We start from the raw sequence: 18,145 nt of genomic DNA on the forward strand, positions 1-18,145 counted from the left end.
GTGAACAGCCCACTGTAGAGGTTTCATCACCTTGTATGTATATCCTCTACAGAAATAAATGAGATTGTCACATGCCAGGCAGCAGCATGTTCAATCCAAAGCCAGGTGATGAAATGGTATCTGGCCCTCAGGTGGCACCTGTGATGGAGAGTTAAGGGAAAGGCTCAGAGACCACTGCCTGTTTTATCTCGTTGCAGTTCGGTGGCTCACTCTTTCTATGCAAAAGCCCTTTTAAATGGAAAGTTTAAACCAGCTTTCACTTTAAAAGTCTTCTCCCTAATCTTGTGTTTTCTATCTGATGTGTACTTATCCTGTGTGACCGCAGTAGGTCTGGTTGTGTGGCTCGTTTCAACACCTGCAAGGAAACCAGGACCTCTTTTGCTCCACCGTTCCCCCCTTTGGTAGACATTAGAGATGGTTCTTCATACTGAATTTTAGTCCCTGACTCTGCTCTGGCTGTAAATCCAGCTGAGGTGGGAGCATTTGGGATCTGACGTCTTTCAGCAATGAAACTGATATTTAGGGCTCAGGTCATCCATTTCGCTCAGGCCTCCATTTAACAGAAACTTGAAAAAGCAATTTCTTGCTACATTTCCTATGCTGACTGTTTGGCCAACAGCAGCAACAAGGGAAGTGAAAATCTCTTCGTGAGCATGTACATGAAGCCTCTCAGACAAGTCAGGGCACTTGAAGCCAGCACGTCATCTCCATGTGTTAAGAGATCTTTGACATCCCAGGGGAGACCGTCAGGTGTAAAGAAACTTCAGATCAATGCAGCTTCATCCTTGATAAGGGTCAGTGGTGCCATTGCACTTTAAATTCTGTTACATAAAACCGGATTCATGTTAACTTTCTTGTGTCACGTACTGAGATCTAGATAGTTCCTCTTATCAGCCTCATGATCAAACAGAAAAGTTCATTTGCTGCATGGCAAAAAGAGAAGAAAAGCAGCATGTCCCATGTAGCTGTGGAACAACCTGGTATTAGACAGGCCAGGAGAAAACATAGAATCATAGAATGGCCTAGGCTGGAAGGGACCTCAGAGATCATTTAATCCAGCCTCTCCATCGCCAGGGATGGCACCTCTTGACTAAATCAGGCAACACATGACATGACACAACCTTTCTTCCAATTCAGTTTGCATTTTGAACTCAGAGGGAAGGCTCGTGGTGGAACAGAGGGTCCCAGTCACTGCTGCAGCAAGAACGTGGCTTGGTGGAAGCTGATTCTAGAAGCACAGGGCTCTGGAGGATGTGCTACAGCTTTTCTGGATATTGCAGTTTGTGGCAGAGGAAGATTATAGATTTGGTTTTGAGGTTTCTGGGTCTTCTGCAGCTAACACAGAGACAGTGGGAGACCCTGCATGCAGGCCATGCCTCCCAGCCATGCTTCCCCACTTCTGGGGCAACGCAAACCCTTTCTTTCCATGTTTTGTTTGCTTGCATGTTTTGTTTGTTTGCCAGCCCTGGCACATGTGACTATGTGTTACTCCTGCCTGAGCTGTCAGGATCTATCTATGGCATCTCCAGGCATTGCTCTGCAAAAAAAAAAATATTTTCTCTTCTGCTCGCTCAACAATTTGCTTTCCCCATCTGGTTATCTGCTGTTTCCCACATATGAAGTTTGCAAACACGAGTGCGGACCACAGGAGTTCCGGTTCCTCCTTGCCTGCGTGACTTCTCAAAGCAGTTGTTGAACTGCAGCACTGCTATAGCTGTTGTGGAAAAGTTGTTCTAGCTCTACAGTACCCAAGCTTGTGTTGATTCTGGTGGCAGATACAAACTTGCTTCCTGCATCTGTGTGAGGTTCAGATGACTCAAAGATAGAGGTTGTGCAGTCAAGATAAAACGGCTTCTCTCGTTCACCCCTTCATGAAAACCTCTTTTTTTGTTGATGGTACTTTTGTTGATGGCTTCTGTTGCTGGTATTCTGAAGAACGAGTTCTCCCTTGGGACGCGGTGTTGGTGGGGTGAAGATGTTGGGCCAGGTTTCTCCATTTTTTGCACACCTCAGGATTTACTCTCCTGCATCTATCTCAACTCTAAAGCAAAATGCAATTTCAAAATGTAAAGCCAAGACTTTCCAGATAAAAAATGTTGCAGCATAACTCATTAACTTCATAATTTCTCCATCGTCCTTCAGAGGCTGGCAGAAAAAGACAGGTAAACCCAAATCATTAATAAACTGGTAACTTTTGCCTCAATATTTCCTTGTGCAAGATTTTAAACCCTTCATGACTGTCTCACTTGGAGACTGCATTTAGGACCGTGGCCGTTGCGTGATCCCCGGAAACAAATTTGTTGGTAGGAAGTTAGTCCATGGCCCACTGAATTGTGTCTTTTCCCTTTGTTCTCCTAGGTTATGAGCATCTTGTTGCTGATTGAGTACTCCCTGGAGGTGGCAGGTGGAAAAGGCTTTTGCAAAAGCCTGGACAAGGAGTACTACAGGATTGGTAGGTCACGGGGATGTTGGGAAGCAACGAGGGTCTCTGGGGTTGAGAGGGAGCCCAAGGTCCTGCACTGGTCCCTCTTTGCTCAAAGAAAATTGGATACTGGTATGATGGACCAAAAGCTCAGACCCAGAGACAAAATATAAGCTCTAAAGATTTGGATTTTGCTGTAGGCCATGGCTTTGTTGGCTTTTTGGAGACAAATGTGGAGCCTAGAGAAGTTTTCTTTTTTTCAGTGGATCAGGCTCTCAGCCCAGACTCTCCTGCACCCTCATACTCCTCCAGCCTTCCCGCTCCCTCTGCAGTGTGCTCCTCACCACTCTGACAATCCTGCTTTCCTCTTTTCTTTCTTTTCACCAAATCATTTAAGCCTCACACACTCTCTTGACTTCCTTCCCATGTTGGGCGTTTTCCAGGACAACACTGAAGTGTCTGACCAGCTCCTTCGTGAATCTATTCTGGCCAGTGGCCTCAGAGTCCTGGAGCAAGAATAAATCACAGCCCCACACTGCATCCCATGAGTGTGTGGGCTACCTGACATTGCACCTCCCCAATGCCATGGAGCCATCCTCTTCTCGTCACCCCGCATGCCATGCAGGGCTCTCCTACCTCACAGCTGAAGGCACTTCAGCGAGCCACACCAGCCCACCTACCTTTCCCCACTGTCTCTTTGGTCCCTGTCTCCAGATTTTCCCCAACGCTTGGTGTTTTTTGCAGAACACTGGTTGTGTGGAAGAAGCAGCCAAGCTGTTTCATATCCCACAGATAGTCACAAGTATCACATTCATCACCGTTGACTGAATTCCTACGTCATAAGCTCAGAGGGATCTAGCATAGCTTTCAGAGACCTGGCAGATAGCTCACGCGGGATGCCATTTCAAAGAAAACAACTCCCCAAACCTCAGAGACTACTTAACCAGGCTAATTCTCCGTGAAGTTGTTTGGAAGCATCAAACACAGGGTGCTTTTTCCTTTTCTTAGTCACTTTTCGGTATAAAACCACAAGTTGAGATAAGTCTTCTCTGCTGTATGCAGAAAGACAGAGACCAAGCTCCCACACCCTGCGTGGTCTCTCCCTATGCAGGAAGCCCATAGTCAGAGAAAAATGCAGCTCAAAGCAGCAAGGACTTGCCTGTTCCCTGCTTTTCCAGTGCGTCCACCCCCAGGCTGCAAGCATGCGCTGAGTGGTGAAGAAAGGAACCAAGTACAGCAGATTCCTGCACATCCCAAACTCGCTTGTCCCCAGGATAGGAGTCAGACACAGTGGAAAGCACCAAAACGGGCACAGTCACTGTTATTTCTAACAAATGGGTTCACAATTTTCTAAAGAGCCCAGCTGGGCTTTAGGAGGCACCACGGTGACCCACCGAAGCTGTTGGAAAAGCATCAACAGTGAGTGGAAAATGGAAAATTGGGTGACTCCTGCTAACAGGACACAGAGCAAGAGTCTGCTGTCACGGTTCCCATATTTCCCACGGGACATTATTTCCAAAGGAGTCCAGTCTGGGTGGGTTGGAGGCACCTTTCCTTAGCTGTGATCCCCTGCAACTGTGGCTCAACTCAACACCCAGTGTAGACTCGCATGATGACTGCTTTGGAACATGCTTTCTGCAGAGCTTTCCCATCAGGGCCACGTGCAGTACAGCAAACAGGCTCAGTCACGCTGTGTTCTGGGTGGCTCAGATCAGCACAACGTATGTAGGAGAATTCCTTTTCCCATTGTTCTTAAATATTGCTCTCATATAGAGTTTTAATTTTACAGATGAAAACTGAAAAACACGAGGCAAGTATGACCTTAAGGTCTTCATCCCTTTTTTGTTTTTGGGTTTTTTTTCTTCATTGTTTTGTTTTATTTTGATGTATCTGGCTTGGATATGGGCATAGTTGGAAATATTTTTTCCTGATGATGGAGTATGCACATGAATTCCAACTAATACCATGATCTGAACTGCTGGAAACTGAACATGGTATTTGCAGATCAGAATACTTTCCCGTTACAGTTATGTAAAAATGACAATTGTTTTGCATTAGGGTTTTTTTTCAGAAAGATCATCCAAGGCCAATAATTTTTACTTTTCTTCGAGCATCTAAGTAAAATATTCTTTAAAGGAAAAGAAACAAATCGTTGAGACAGACTTTTCAGACCATTTCCATACAAACTCTTTACAAGCTTTCTAAGCAAGACGTGTATTTCTGAAAATCTAGGGGATTTTCTTTAAGAATAGAACTGTTCTGAGTGCAATTGGCCCCATTTTTAACAGCCCCCCCTCTTCCTACACAATCAAAAATGACAGGTCTTCCCCCTCCCAGCACTTCCACTGCCTCCTACATAAAAGAAAAGAGAACATTTTATAATGAAATCCCCAGCACTTCCACTTGGCTTCTCTTCCCAAGCATTTCAAAGGGCTCTGCTTGGGAGATTGTGTTTTCTGATTATAGTTGAAATAAACGCAGTGCAGCCCTTCTATTTCCAGAAACTAGCAGGGAAGCGATACAGCAAAGCGGTACAAAAAGTTCGATTTGACTTCAAAACCCAGATGGAAGAGTTGGAGAACAATTTGAGGAGAGGTTCTGTCGATAACCTCAGCATCTGCTGCTCTATTTGTAGCTCCTGCCAGATTAAAGCACGTCTCAGAATATATAACGCTAACGCTGTAATCATGGGCCTGAGAACATAAACAAGGCGAGGTGGATGGGAAAATGCTTCTCACATGATACGGTAGGAAAAAAAAAAGTAGGAGTTCTTTATAAAGAATCAGAGCTCCCTCAAGATTTCTCAGCAGTGTGTTTGCTGCCTTAAAAGAAAGGTATGGAAGGGGTCTTGGCTTCTACAGTTATGGGCAGGGAGGGGAAGAAGAATGGGGATTGCTGTAGGTTTTTGTGATTGCTGAGTTAAGGGGAAGGGTGAGTGGGTCAACTGCCCTTAGAAGAGGAATGCTCTACCCCTTGCAGCCTGCTACTCCTTGCTGTCTGCGCTTAAAAGGCAGCACAGGACAGAGATCAGTCCTCTGAAATCTGTTTTTCAATGAACATTGACCAAGAAATGAGTATAAGACCCGCTGGAAAGGTTGGATTAAAATGGGAAGAAGACCCAGGTTCTTCTTTGTCTTTGGGAGCCTTGAAGATGATTTTTCCACCCCTAGTGGAGTCAATGCCAGCATGTTGGATAATCTAAAGCAATCTAAACTTACTACCTAACTAGTACTTAAGAAATAACACAGAATTGATTTGGCCAGGCAGAGGGAACAGGAAACAAACTTTACTGTGTGGTGATTTGCAGCATTCAGCTGCAATTGGGAGAATTGTGTTCGCATCTCTATGCTCCATCTCACGTACAACAGAAATTTGGATGCGCATTTCCCATGCAGCCTCCCCCATTTCCAGTCTATCAGCAACCTCATCCCGGAGCTGAGAAGCCTTCCTAGCAAAAGCCTTCTTGGCAGTGCTTCATTCCTGCAAGCATATGAGCTTTGGCAGATTAGCTTTTCCTGCTGGAAAAATAAAATCAAAACGCAATCCCCTCCCCAAAACATTTCAATTCAATTAAAATCTCCTTACCGTTTCTAAGCTGCTAATACAAATGGTTTTCTGCCTTGAAAAGGTCACACCGCACTGCTTGCCACATGTCAGATCTTTCGGATATTTTCAGTTCATGCCTGTGTACAGTCTGAGTGTTAATCAGTGTTATCTTTCATTAATGACTATAAAAATTGAGGCTGTGGACAAAGTACAACTGAAAAAGTTGTTTCCATTTCTGCCCAGTCGGCCAAGAAAAATACCTCAGTTATGCCTGAAGACGTGTGTGCACAGCATATACCGTATCCTATGGATGCCATTTCCTAGGCAGAAAATATTCCCTCGTTGTCTCATGAAAAGCAAATCCAGCCAAAGGGACTGGGAGGATTCCTTCCCTTGCTGGTCCTGCCTATGCTTTGAACAAGGCTGTCCAGAAACAACTCCCTGCAGCTTATCAGCAACACCAAACCAGACACTGCTGTCCTTGATAGGCAACTGCTAAACCACAGCTTTACAGGCTCTGTTTCCATTTCCCATGCTGCTTTATTGGGCTATAAAATAGAAAGGGATCTCTCTGTATTCATGGGAAATATTAGGAGTCATTCAGTGTCCCTCCTGGCTACATTCAGGGCAAAATCCCCAATGCGAAGTTAATTTAAAAAAAAAAAATAGACATTTGGCAAATAAATGTTCTGGCTTACTATTGGATGGGTGGGGTTTTTGATACTTCTTGCAGATATCTAGAGCAGCTCTGCAGAGGCTCTGTCGTATGTGCCCATTCTGGTTACATCACCTCCTCAAATAAAACGACTTTCACTTCACAGCACTTCTGTATAGTCCTTCTCATTAAATTCCCTGGGATGTCTGGGAGACACAAGCAGCCTCAGAGAATTGGAGTAAGAAAAAACACGTTTATTTATTTGTTGCTGCTGTTTATGCCTGTGTGCTTTTGGAAAAAGGTGCACCTCAAGGTGGGCAAGCTCTCGCCACATCCTCTGCCAGCATGGCGGTGGCTGTGGAACTGAAATACACTTGTAGGTAGAAGGTTCTAGAGTTACAGGAGTGAAGAAGGCTTTGTGAGGAGCAACGTTTCTTCCCTGCCTGACTCTGTAATGCTTGAATCAGAGCAAGGGTAATGGGGATCCCTTGAGGTCTCCAACCCAACCTCCTCCTAGAAACCTGGCTGACTCCAAAGATGGGGCAGCTTGCTCAGGGAGTTCTGTCTGGTTGAGGTTTGCAGATTCCCAAAAATTAAAATTCTGCATCCCAGTTCAAGATTGTATCACTTATTGTATGATTTTTTTCTTCCTTTTATCTGAAATTTCCTTTACTGTTACAACTGCCTCTTGTCTTGCAGTAACAGCCAATGCACCTTCTGCAGGGACAATCTCTGTTATTATCTGAATACTCTGATGCTTTCTAAGATGCTGTAGAGAAAAAGAGGTTATTCCTGAGATAGGTACCCACATCAACATGCAGAAAGAGCAGCGAAGAAAACCTTGAAAGGATACCCCTGTGTTTGAGATTGTACAAGTGCTCAAACTTGGTTCAAGCTTCCTAAATTTTGCCCTTTTCTAAGGGCTTTTAAGCATAAAAGAGACAAACGTTCATCCGAAACATGAAGGGAAATACTGAAGGGACATAAAAATTATTGTCTTATATTTCTGGACAACGGATGCTGGGCATGGGACAAGCCTGTTAGTCATAGTAATCCAGTCTCCAGGGTCTGCAGTGGCTGCAAGTGCCTGGAACCCCAGGGATCTACTGCTGGTTCTGGAAGGTACCTCACCACTCTGCCAGCCCTTGCAAAGTATTCCAGGTGCCATTTGGCCTCCCGGTGACACACACCACGTTCCCATCTCACGAAGGGTTCGCACAGACAGGGCAGCTACCTTGAGGAGTTCGCTCCTCCAGCCCACCTGCTAAATGTGCTGCCCACAAAGGAAGAAGTGGTTTCATTAAAGTAAAATCTTTGATTGCTGAAATCAAATCCGTTGGTACTGAGACGTTCCCGGAACGGAGAGATCTGCTGCCAGCAGAAAGGACGACTGCATTGGCTGGTGAGAAACAGGAGGCAGACAGCCTGTGGAAAGTTGTTTTCTCTTGTTTTTCCCTTTTCTTTCCATCCCTTTATGTCTGTAGGGTTGTGAGCTTTATGTTTCTTTGTTATTTTGTTTAGGGTTTTTCTTTTTGAACTGGATTCCACTTGGAAAATTCAGCTGGGTTCTGCCGGCAATTAGCCTGTAGAAGCAACAGCCAGTTGCCCAATTAATTAGCGAGCCTGCCGAGAGAGCTGGAGCATGAGACCATGTAGAAAGAGGCAGAAAAAACACAGCTGTCCTGAATCTGAGGAAATACCGTGCTAAAGAGAGAAATCTTCTCTGGGGCAAATGACTGATGGTTGTTTCTGGGAGGAAAACCAGAGAAAGTGGCTTCAGACATTTTGGGCTTTAATGGCACAGGGATTGCCTCCTTCTATGACTCTTCCTGCAAAGGCTGAGTCTGTCTTCTTTGTAAGGCTCATTTTTTTGTTTTGAGTTTATGCTGTCCTCGTGTTAGTCTTTGGTACTTTGTGTACCAGATCCCAGCCTTGTCTCTACTCTCCTGCTTCTGGAAGGTGGGTTTCGGGTTTTTTGCCTTGAAGCTTAGGCTCTTCCCACGACCCTTGTGAGCTGCAAAGCTGTGAGCAGCCCCTTTGGCAGCAAAGCCACTTTCTCCATTGCCCTCTCTGTTCTCATTGGGGGTTTGCTGGATTTGGGGTTTCTTTTTTGCTGCTTTTTAAGTCTTCTTCCTCCTGTGTTTTTCAATTCTCATTACTGTGTGGCAAAGAGATACTGCATTTCTTTGTTTTGTTTGCTTGGGGTTTTTTATCAGGCTATAAGGATAAGCTATTTTCTTGGTTTGTGCCATCAAACCTCTTTTATCATGGTGTGGGTTAAGTGGTTTTTTTGGATACTTTGGATCACTCCCTTAAGTCTTGAAGATCTGACACCTCCACAGGCAGCAACTCATGTAGTGCTTCTCCCTTTCTTGAGATAAGCTATTTTTGCTTCTTTGAGGGGTGCAGCCTCATTAAAGATTTTTTTTCTTTTGAGCCCCAGGGACAAAGAGGGTTCTCATCCTCATGGAGGGAAGTTGTGGCCACAGCTTCTATTCAGACTAAAGGTGGTTCCTCTAGAAATGAGATTTGCTGTTGAGACTCGAGGGTGTTGCTAATTCTTGAGAAGACAGCAAGGGAAGTTAAAATACCTTTTGAATCAATATGTTTATAGGAGATAAAATGCACTCTTGGCTTGCAGAGGAGGGATGTGAGGAGTGCTGCTGCTGGTGCCACCTGCTCTTGCTGCCAGATGTGGCTCAGCCCAGACGTCGGGCAGATCCTCTACAGTCCTGGGAAGGCTCCAGAGCTTCTCAATATCATCCTTGGTCCTTCAGCTGGGCCTCGTCCATCCCCACATTGCTCAGCAGTGCCTGGCTGCAGTACCTGACAGTTTGCATATGCTGGGTGGTGCCTATGACGAGTGCCCATCTCCTGCCAGATGTTGTGGGCAGTGCTGGGTGGTAGGTCTGCCTTTCTCCAGCACAGCTCTCCTTTGACTTGGGCTGACCGTTTGCATTTGTTCTCTCAAACACAGCAACTGGCCGAAGTGTGATACAGCTGCCACTGCTCTGATGCACGTGCTGCTGTCATCAGCAACGTGGGTGTTATCTGCCTGGACAGGGGGGATTGGGTTTTTTTGCCACAACATCTTTGTAAATTATTTTATTCTGTTGTCAGCAAAGCTAGGAAGTCAGTTAAGGATGTTTTAGTGTATGCCCAAGCACCGAAATACTCCCCCACCCACTAAAAATATAATGTGGTATTAACTCTGTAGGCAAATACTCAGAGCTGGGGCAGACAGAGGGCCATTTTCAGGGGGGAAAAAAGGGTAGTATGGAGCAATGAAGGATTTCAGAGCCACCAGGACATATCAGGGATCCAACAGGCTAAAGCACAATTTCCTAGATTTCCTTATGAAAGGGTAACGGAGAAAACAGGGTTAGGAGCTGTGTTTATTTAATAGCTGTGGAATAGACTGGGCAATTGACAGGGGGAAACAAACCAGTAATCAAATATTTCTGTTGTTCAAAAAACCCATGGGAAGGATCAGTTTCTTAAAAAAAAGTCAGAAAACTTTGGTTCTTTTCTAACAGAATTCAACCCTTTATTCAAGCACTTGGAAGTCAGAGACCCCAAACAGACTTCCTATTTTAATCTCGGGTAAAGCAATAAGAAAGAAATTGGAGAGTGAGTTGGAGGAGGCACTGTGGAAGGCTGTGCATTATGCAGAGGCAGATAAAGAAAGTTTTGCATTTTAAAGCTGAGCTTTGCCTTCGAAGTGAGGTTTGGGGTTTTTTTTTTAAAGAAGCAAACCAACTTTACAAAAATCCTCACGCTGCCTAGACTGCTATGAAGAACAAATGCACATACTGGATAGTGCAAGCAAGGCTCTGGTAGTCATCACCAGGGCAGGCTGAGATACCAAGAGGGAAAACTTCTTCCTGGGAGCTGTTCATCAGGAACTATGTGTATGTAAGACATGACCTCCCTGCACCAAAGCAGCCCTGCACGTAGAGCTGTCTCATGTTGTTCTCCTCACACATTTATTTTTAATGTGCATGTTGCACCCTACCCCTCCAGGGAGCGGAGGTGAGATGTCTCACTCTGAAACTCTGTGGTCCATACCAGCGGTGGGTGGTTAAAACTCATGCTTCTTGTCTGCCTGCGAATCTTGCAGATCTTTCACTCTTGGTTGCTTTAGCTGTTTTTCAGTCTCAAAATACTTTCTAACTCAGTAATCATTAGCTAATAGTGCTTTGCTTTTTTTTTTTTTTTCCTATTTCATTTTACCTTGATATTGTAGCCTAGGATACTTAAAATTTCAGTCCAGGCAATAAAGGATTTTGGCTCCCACGCGCCTGAGCTAACACCCTGCTCAACCCAGTGGTTAAAGAAACAGAAACTTCAGAGACAGTTGAAAAAGTGGGTGTACAAAAGGAAAAAGTATTACCTTCCAGCTGCGTGACATTTGTTCCCCCATAGATACGATTATTTTCACACTAACTTTGCCTTAGAGGTATGATTGATTTGGGAGACCGGGGTCCAGCTTTTAGCAACATGGTAATTGCTTTTATTATCTTTAGCCGATGTCGCCACCAGTTTCCTGTTGATCATCATGCTGTTTATCATCAGCTTCAACCTCCTCCTCGGTGTGGTGAAGGTATGTTCTCTGCAAGAGACATTTTGCTGCTGGCTAAGGCCTCTCTGAGTTAGGAGGTGTTAGAGGAGGGGACTGGAGGATGCTCACTGAAAATGCTGAAGTATGATTGAAAAAAACAGATAAATATTTCTGCGTTCTCACAGAGGGGGAAGGTGGCTGGTTTGCAGTCTCCGGTTCATCTGCAAGGTACTAACTGCCAGATTTACCAAATCTGGGTGACATTTCTATCAAGAATATTTTTTGCGTTAAGGAATGGAAATGTTACATTTTGGAAATGTCGTTTTATTGATTCATTCCCTCGCTCTTTTGCAAGTCAGAACCTGGAGGGGAACTCTAACTCCCCTATGACACTGGGGATTCCTTTCCCACTTCAGGAGAAGAAATGACCATGCACTAGTGTGGGAACCCAGCTTTCTCTGCCTTTGGGGACAGTTGAATGACAGCTCTGATGGGATCAAGTGGCAACACCACATAGTGAAAGTTCACAGAAGCTTTCCAAGGGGGTGAAAAAACCCCAGTGTTGGTGCCCTTCATTGTTTCTGAATCAATCGTCACCACATCATGTGGAATTAGATGCATTGAATGTTTATTCTTAGAGTATCTTAAAACATGTCCTTTCGGGTATTGCTAACTAGTCTCGGTCTCCCATTCAGAACAGAAGTAACTGGCTTTGCTTTCCTTTCTCAGAACAGAGAACGTCTCCTGATCCCATTCCTTGCTCTACAAGTCATGGACTTTCTCCTGACCCTGCTAACGATGTTCAGTTCCTACATACAAGTCCCAGCGATCGTTTCCATGTCCTCCCTTAGCCGCGTGGTAGGTAACACCTCACTTCTGGGCTGATCTTCTCCGTTCTCAATGAGATGGAGACCCACAGTTAATGCAGGAATAGAGGATCACTATCTTGGGGCACGGTTCATGGCGAGGTGGTTTCTATCCTGGCTGGAGGCAAGAGGCCGTCCCTGGAGGCTGGAGGGTATGTAAAGGAAAACTAGTGACAGCTGGGATGTTGTTTACTTCACTATGTCTGGGAATCTTCCTGTTGATCTCCTTTTCTGTCTCATGGCTTTGGGGAGGTCATTCTGGGCGTGCCCGTGCTAGGAAGGGATTGCTGAAGGTAAGCTAGGAATATCATTGCTCCAGCTAGAGGTGTCTTCTGTGTAGAAATCAGCCCAATGAGACGGTTTTCTCATAATTTTTGGCTAGTTTAAGAGAATTGAATGGCTTAGGCTGTCGATGTGAACAAAGCACTGTGTAAAATGTGGAAAATCTGTAGAAGTGACGCATTCTTGTAATCATAACCAAATTCCTGCCCTTCTTGCAGCAGGGACACTCGAAGGTCCCTTTCTTGGCTCTGCAGCTGCTGGACTTCTGCCTGAGTATTCTCACACTCTGCAGCTCTTGCATGGAGGTCCCCACCTACCTCAGCCTCAAGTCTTCAGACAATGAGGTGGGAGATGAGCAAGCTCAGCTGATTTTTCATGCTGTGAACCCCTGTGACGTTTCTTTCAGTGCCTGTTAAGACAGAGTAAACTTTCTCAGATCTCTACGGTACACCCAGAACAGCTCTGTTTGATGACAAAAGAGGATTTTCTGTTACGTTCTCACCCAACACAGTGTTCTTGACTGACAGGTTGCTTATGCATGTGTTTCTTAAAAGCACACCTTGTTTCTCTTGTAAGAATCTTATGGATGCAAATTGCAGAGCGAAATGATTTGGATAGAGACTGCCTGCATGCGTTAAAAATGCATCAACTTTTCGTCTTTATTAAATAGTTAGACTTTTGTTTCTCATTTAAATTGTCTTCTGAAAATCTTTGCCAAAGGAGTGTAAACAGTGGGAGGAGAAAATATCCCCATCCTCTTTCTGATGGGGAAAAGAACGTGGCCTGTCCCCCTGCCCCACCTTTTTGAGAGGCAGACTGAGAGACGTGCTGAGATTTCCACCACTTTGCATGATGCTGGCAGAGGGAACAAGTGTTTGTGACTGGTATCCTCTTTCTCTTTTCACAGGGCTTTTTGCCAATCCTGGAGAAGTTACCAAAAGAGGAATACGCCAAAGTGATGGTCACCTTCACCATTGCATTTATTGCTGTCCTCTTCCTGAAGGTAAACAGCTGCAGGGTCTGGTGAGGCTGAAATGAAGATCTCTTGCCTGGGGGAAAGGAGAAATTGGTTCTACTTCTCTCTCAAATCTGCCAGGGCACTGGAAAGCTTTACTGGTCTCTCCTTGGGCATAATAGGAGCTATGTCTCTGCACAGTGTCTGAGAAAGGTCTAATACTCAAATCTCTGCTTTTAGGCTTCTGCAGATGTGAGTTATAAAGTAAAATCTCTCTTATATGCAGAAAATATTACTGCCCATTCATCTGTAGAAGAATATGATGTTTGAAAACAAATATAGGAAACTCTTCTTCTATTAGACCATTAAGCAGCAGGTTAGATCTTCCACTTGGGTAAGTTGCTATATCTGTGCTGCTGTAAGCAGAGTTATGCACACTGAAAGCCTGAAATTTAATTAAAACCTGTGAGCTGCTAAATCCTGCTTACATCTCAGAAAACTCCACTGTGAAATGGTTTCTATTCTTCTCGCTTTGATGGATCAGAGAACAGGTTTTTCACTGAGGAGTTTCAGACCAACTAAGAAAAACAGATCTTTCCAGGTACTTGAGCAGATTCTGTCACAGTGAAAAATGCTACTGGTTAGTTGGGAAGCATTTTTTATTCAGACTCTTCCCAGGTGGCCAGACAAAGCAGTGTGGAGTGGGGTCTTGTATGATTGCACTCCAGACGTGATTTTAGCATATCTTTTAATATTTGCGTAAGCTGTGCAATAGGAGCAGAGAGAACCCCGAAACTAGCTGGCACTGTGAGTCTTCAGCAGAAATCTCACTGACCTGGCACATTACTTGGTTTGAATTCTCCATGGGGTTAGCTTCAAGACCGCCTACCTTGCAATGACTTCTTGTGCTAGAGTTTGTAAGAGGAAGGATGAGGGGGAGGATGATTAAAAAACAATGGACAGGCACAGATACTCATTGGCCTGCTAAAGTCCCCAGAGCAACTCATTAGGAACCTCATCCTTTAAACTTAGGGACAATCCCTCCCGTATCCCACGTGAAGCAAAACCATTTTCATGAGGGAGTTCCTTCCAAGTGATGAAGATCTGATGAGGCATGTGGCAACAACGTGGAACATTTTAGACCCAAGAAGACCATTTGGCCAATTTAGAGCACATCAGTTTCAATTCACTGAATGCCCACACCAAGGTAGCAACTAAATATGTTGGACTAGCTCAGGATCTTTTTGCATAAATTGACTTGCTTAATGACCCATCACAAGCATTTATTGCTCTTACGCTAAAATGTTGTCTCTGGGTACTCGGTGCTGTTTTCCTGCCAGCTTGCAATTACTGCCCCCAAATAGTTATCTGCATCCCACGCCACAGCATAATTCAGCTAAAAGGTCATCTGTCAGATGGTGAAGAGATGGGGCACCTGCCAGTGACCTCATATGAGACCCGCAGGACTTTGTTCACCCTTTTAGAAGGAAAGATTTCTCTGACAGGCGAAAGGGGATGGTAACACTCCTCTCCTGCCTTTCGTATAACACCACCCTTTGCAGGGAGCACGACCTGCTGCAGCACAGAAGCCTCTCTATGCAACTTCCCAACTCCTTACCAGTGCAGTGACTGGTTGTGTATTTATCTGAAGAGCCTCCATGGTGATATCAGCCTTTGTTCAAGTCTAAATTCCTTGGAGATGCCAAGTATTCCAAGGGCAGAGTGGTGAAGGGGCTCGGGGCAGTCTCCCTTGCTGGTCTGTGTATCCACAAGTAATCTTTGTCTCACATCAGTATCATAAAGTCACTCCCTCCACCAACAGGGTAGTAAGAATGTAGGAACTAAGGGGAATAACGTATTTCTGATGGGAAACGAAAGAAAAGGTTTAACATAATTACTTCTGAAGTAGCTCGCTGTTTGACCTCTGGGACAAGCTTCCCATCCACTTACTGTGTCAAGGGCTGCCAGAGATATTTTCCCTCTTCAGTTCAGTGTGGGGGAGGAGATCCTACAGTGACCCTTGAGTGTTTTGAGCTAGACAGTAATGGGATGGTCCCAAGGTCACTGGCTGCCTTTACATAAGCTGTGTGTACTAATGTATTCTGCTTGAACCTGCTGTTGCTTGCAGCAGTCTTAACTGCAGCAAACTCTTCCGGACTCAAAATTAAAGAAAGGATTTTTCTGTTGTCCATCTTTTTGGGAGGGGTTCTTCTGCAGATCAGTGGGGGGTTTTGTACAGTTTTTATATTGGCTTCAGTGTTTCGCATGTTTGCTCACTGTCTGAAGAGGCTTTTGGAAGGGGGAAGGTATTTGCAGTATTCCCTAAACGGGGACAAAGTTTGGATTTACCTCCTCATCTCTGGAAGTTTGAGAGGTGGATTCCTTCAACTCAGATACTTCATTCCCTGTTCTCGTTCTTTGTCTTGGCTTTGTGACAAGACAAACAGGTCTTATTGTTCTAGGAAATCCTAAGCTACATGGCTTGTTCTTGCGGCACATAACTCCCTGTGTTCCTCTGAAAATGCCAACCATTTTTAAAGTAGACTCTCATGCCAATAAAAATAAGAGGCACATGACATCGTCTCACTGTGCAGAGTAGGGAAAATATTTATTTAATATGGTATGCTTCACAGGCCTTGCTTATTTTCTTGTGCCACAATCTGTCAATCGATCCATTTTTCTCAGAAAAGCTCTATTTATTGCATCTTGTAACTCTGTGAGGTGCAAGGTGGTCTTGTCAGAGAAGTGTAACCATTGCAAGTATAGAATTTTGTTGAATGAGCTGACCTTTTAGGGTGAGTCCTCGTTGACCAGGGAGCCTTGGATCGCTGGGAGGTGGATGTCGTGCCCACGGGGCTTTTTTTGAGACATCCAAACTTTGTAGCCTGCTCAGAAAAATAACATGAAATAGATGCTTTCCTTTCCTACCTGATGACATTGTGGTCTCAGAGGTTTTAAGCGTGTGCTTTGTATCTAATGGTGTTACTGGTCCTATTGACTTCCCACAGCAGTGAACTGTTCTGAATAGATGGAGCTGTCACCTTTTGGGTGAGGGATCAAGAGGGACTGAGACACGTGGTCCCAGGTTTCTATCCCTAGCGAGGAGAGTAGGACAACAGCAGGCTGATAGAAAAGCAGAAATTCTCTTGATGACTTGAAACGCAATGGCAGATTTCCCTTTCCTTTTCAGGCCTATATGTTTAAATGTGTCCTGAAATGCTTTAAGCACATTAAAGCCAGCAAGAGAGAGGAGGTGAAAGCTGACCCACAAGCAGTTGAAAAGGTGAGTAAAAAAACAGCTTCAGATTTACACCTTGAAAAGGCATGATGAGGCACCTGATGATCCTTACTTCTGCTTCTTCTGTGGTCTGAGATATAGACCAACCCTTCAAATGTGCATTAACAGGCACCAATAGCCAGTTTTCAGTTATATTCCTTTAACTTTTCTTTCGTATAAAATCTTTCACAGTCAATAGTATCCACAATGAACCTGAAACCCAGGCTTCAGGCAAAGCAGGTAAATGGGAGTATATAACTCGTGTTCTCTGATCCAGAGATGCGTTTTTAATTTCAGTTGAACTTTGGTTTCCTGTCTAATAGTGTTACCCGTTTGAAATTAAGTTTGTCTTCACCTTTCACTGGATCAGTGTCTGAAAGATTTGGTGCATTGCACTCTGTTGTCACGGTTTCCTAAAAAATGAATATCAATGTCCTTCTCAAGATTACTGCTGATCTCTGACACAATGGAAAGATACTGAAGACCTTCTAATAGTAAGAGCTACTGTAAAGACAGATGAGAAGAGGAAGAATATGGAGTGCTAAGTGTAGGCATTTGTCTTGTTGAAACTTGGTAAATGTGATAAGCCTTGTCTCGCCAGCAGTGTGTGCCCCTGCTGTGCGTGCATCAGGGCCCTCTGCAAAGATCTGAGCTTATCTTCTTTGCTTAGGCAATGAGGCTTATGTTCTGGGTCTTAAAGAGTCTTGGTCCATTTATTGCAACCGTGCTCTAAGAGAAGGAGGTGGGACTGGCAGCAAAGTGGTTATAAAGTGCTGATGACCTCTAACTCTTGTGGATTTCTGCCCTTCATGTTCTTGCAACCCTGCTTTGAACTAGGTGCAGAAACACAACCAAGATCAAATCCACTTGAAACCCTTCACGTGATCCCCAGAGCTTAACTAATGGTCTTCTCTTTCAGGCTGTGCTGCCATCGTATGAGGAAGCTTTAGAGTTGCCTTCCAAGGAATCCCCACCACCCTACATAGCAATCTAAGTGCCACTCATGGGCAGAAGACGTCTGTACTGCTGTCAGTGCCTCTCACCCCTTCTGTAAGATAGTCAGCCTCATCGAGAAGTCCTTACTTTATAGCAGAATCATGCTTATTCCAATCCAGCTCATTTTATGAGCCTATAAAGAGTGATAGTGAACTACTGGAGTTGGTGCCCGGTTCTACACTGGCGGTTTTAACTTGGTACTACCAAGCTGTACAGCTAATTTTAATAAACTTGGCACCAGGTACCACAGAGGTTCCCATCACTGGCCTCTGACATCTGGCTAATGTGAAGTGTAAGCACCGGCCTGAATCCCTCGTCTGGCTTGCTTTGTGCCAGCAAGATGCTGTTTCTCATCTGTCTCACATCTAACTCAGCAGCTGAGAGATTTAGGAAGTGGACTGGGGGGGGAAATGGGCAAGAACATTTTTGCTGAGACAGTCCAACCCTGAAGCTAGACTAACCAGCACCATTAATGAGGACCCTGAGGGAAAGGGATCAGCAAAAGAATGAAGATTTCAAATGAACTACGATGCAGCTCTCATCCTCTCTGCTTATGATGAAGATTAATAGCCTGTACTCCAGAAT

General features: G+C 44.6%; 1 protein-coding gene across 1 annotated transcript in view; it reads left to right on the forward strand.

Annotated features, from left to right (window-relative positions):
* The window catches only part of LAPTM5 (lysosomal protein transmembrane 5), a 21,979-nt gene extending 4,421 nt beyond the window's left edge, over positions 1-17,558 (forward strand). Inside the window, exons 2-8 of the mRNA XM_009875992.1 lie at positions 2,359-2,452; positions 11,150-11,226; positions 11,914-12,042; positions 12,551-12,676; positions 13,240-13,335; positions 16,478-16,570; positions 17,484-17,558. Coding sequence (XP_009874294.1) covers positions 2,359-2,452; positions 11,150-11,226; positions 11,914-12,042; positions 12,551-12,676; positions 13,240-13,335; positions 16,478-16,570; positions 17,484-17,558 — 690 coding nt within the window. The remainder of the gene's footprint in view (positions 1-2,358; positions 2,453-11,149; positions 11,227-11,913; positions 12,043-12,550; positions 12,677-13,239; positions 13,336-16,477; positions 16,571-17,483) is intronic.
* The last annotated feature ends 587 nt before the right edge of the window (positions 17,559-18,145 follow it).

This window comes from Apaloderma vittatum, unplaced genomic scaffold (genome assembly GCF_000703405.1).
Source record: "Apaloderma vittatum isolate BGI_N311 unplaced genomic scaffold, ASM70340v1 scaffold10129, whole genome shotgun sequence".
Classification (NCBI taxonomy): Eukaryota; Metazoa; Chordata; class Aves; order Trogoniformes; family Trogonidae; genus Apaloderma; species Apaloderma vittatum.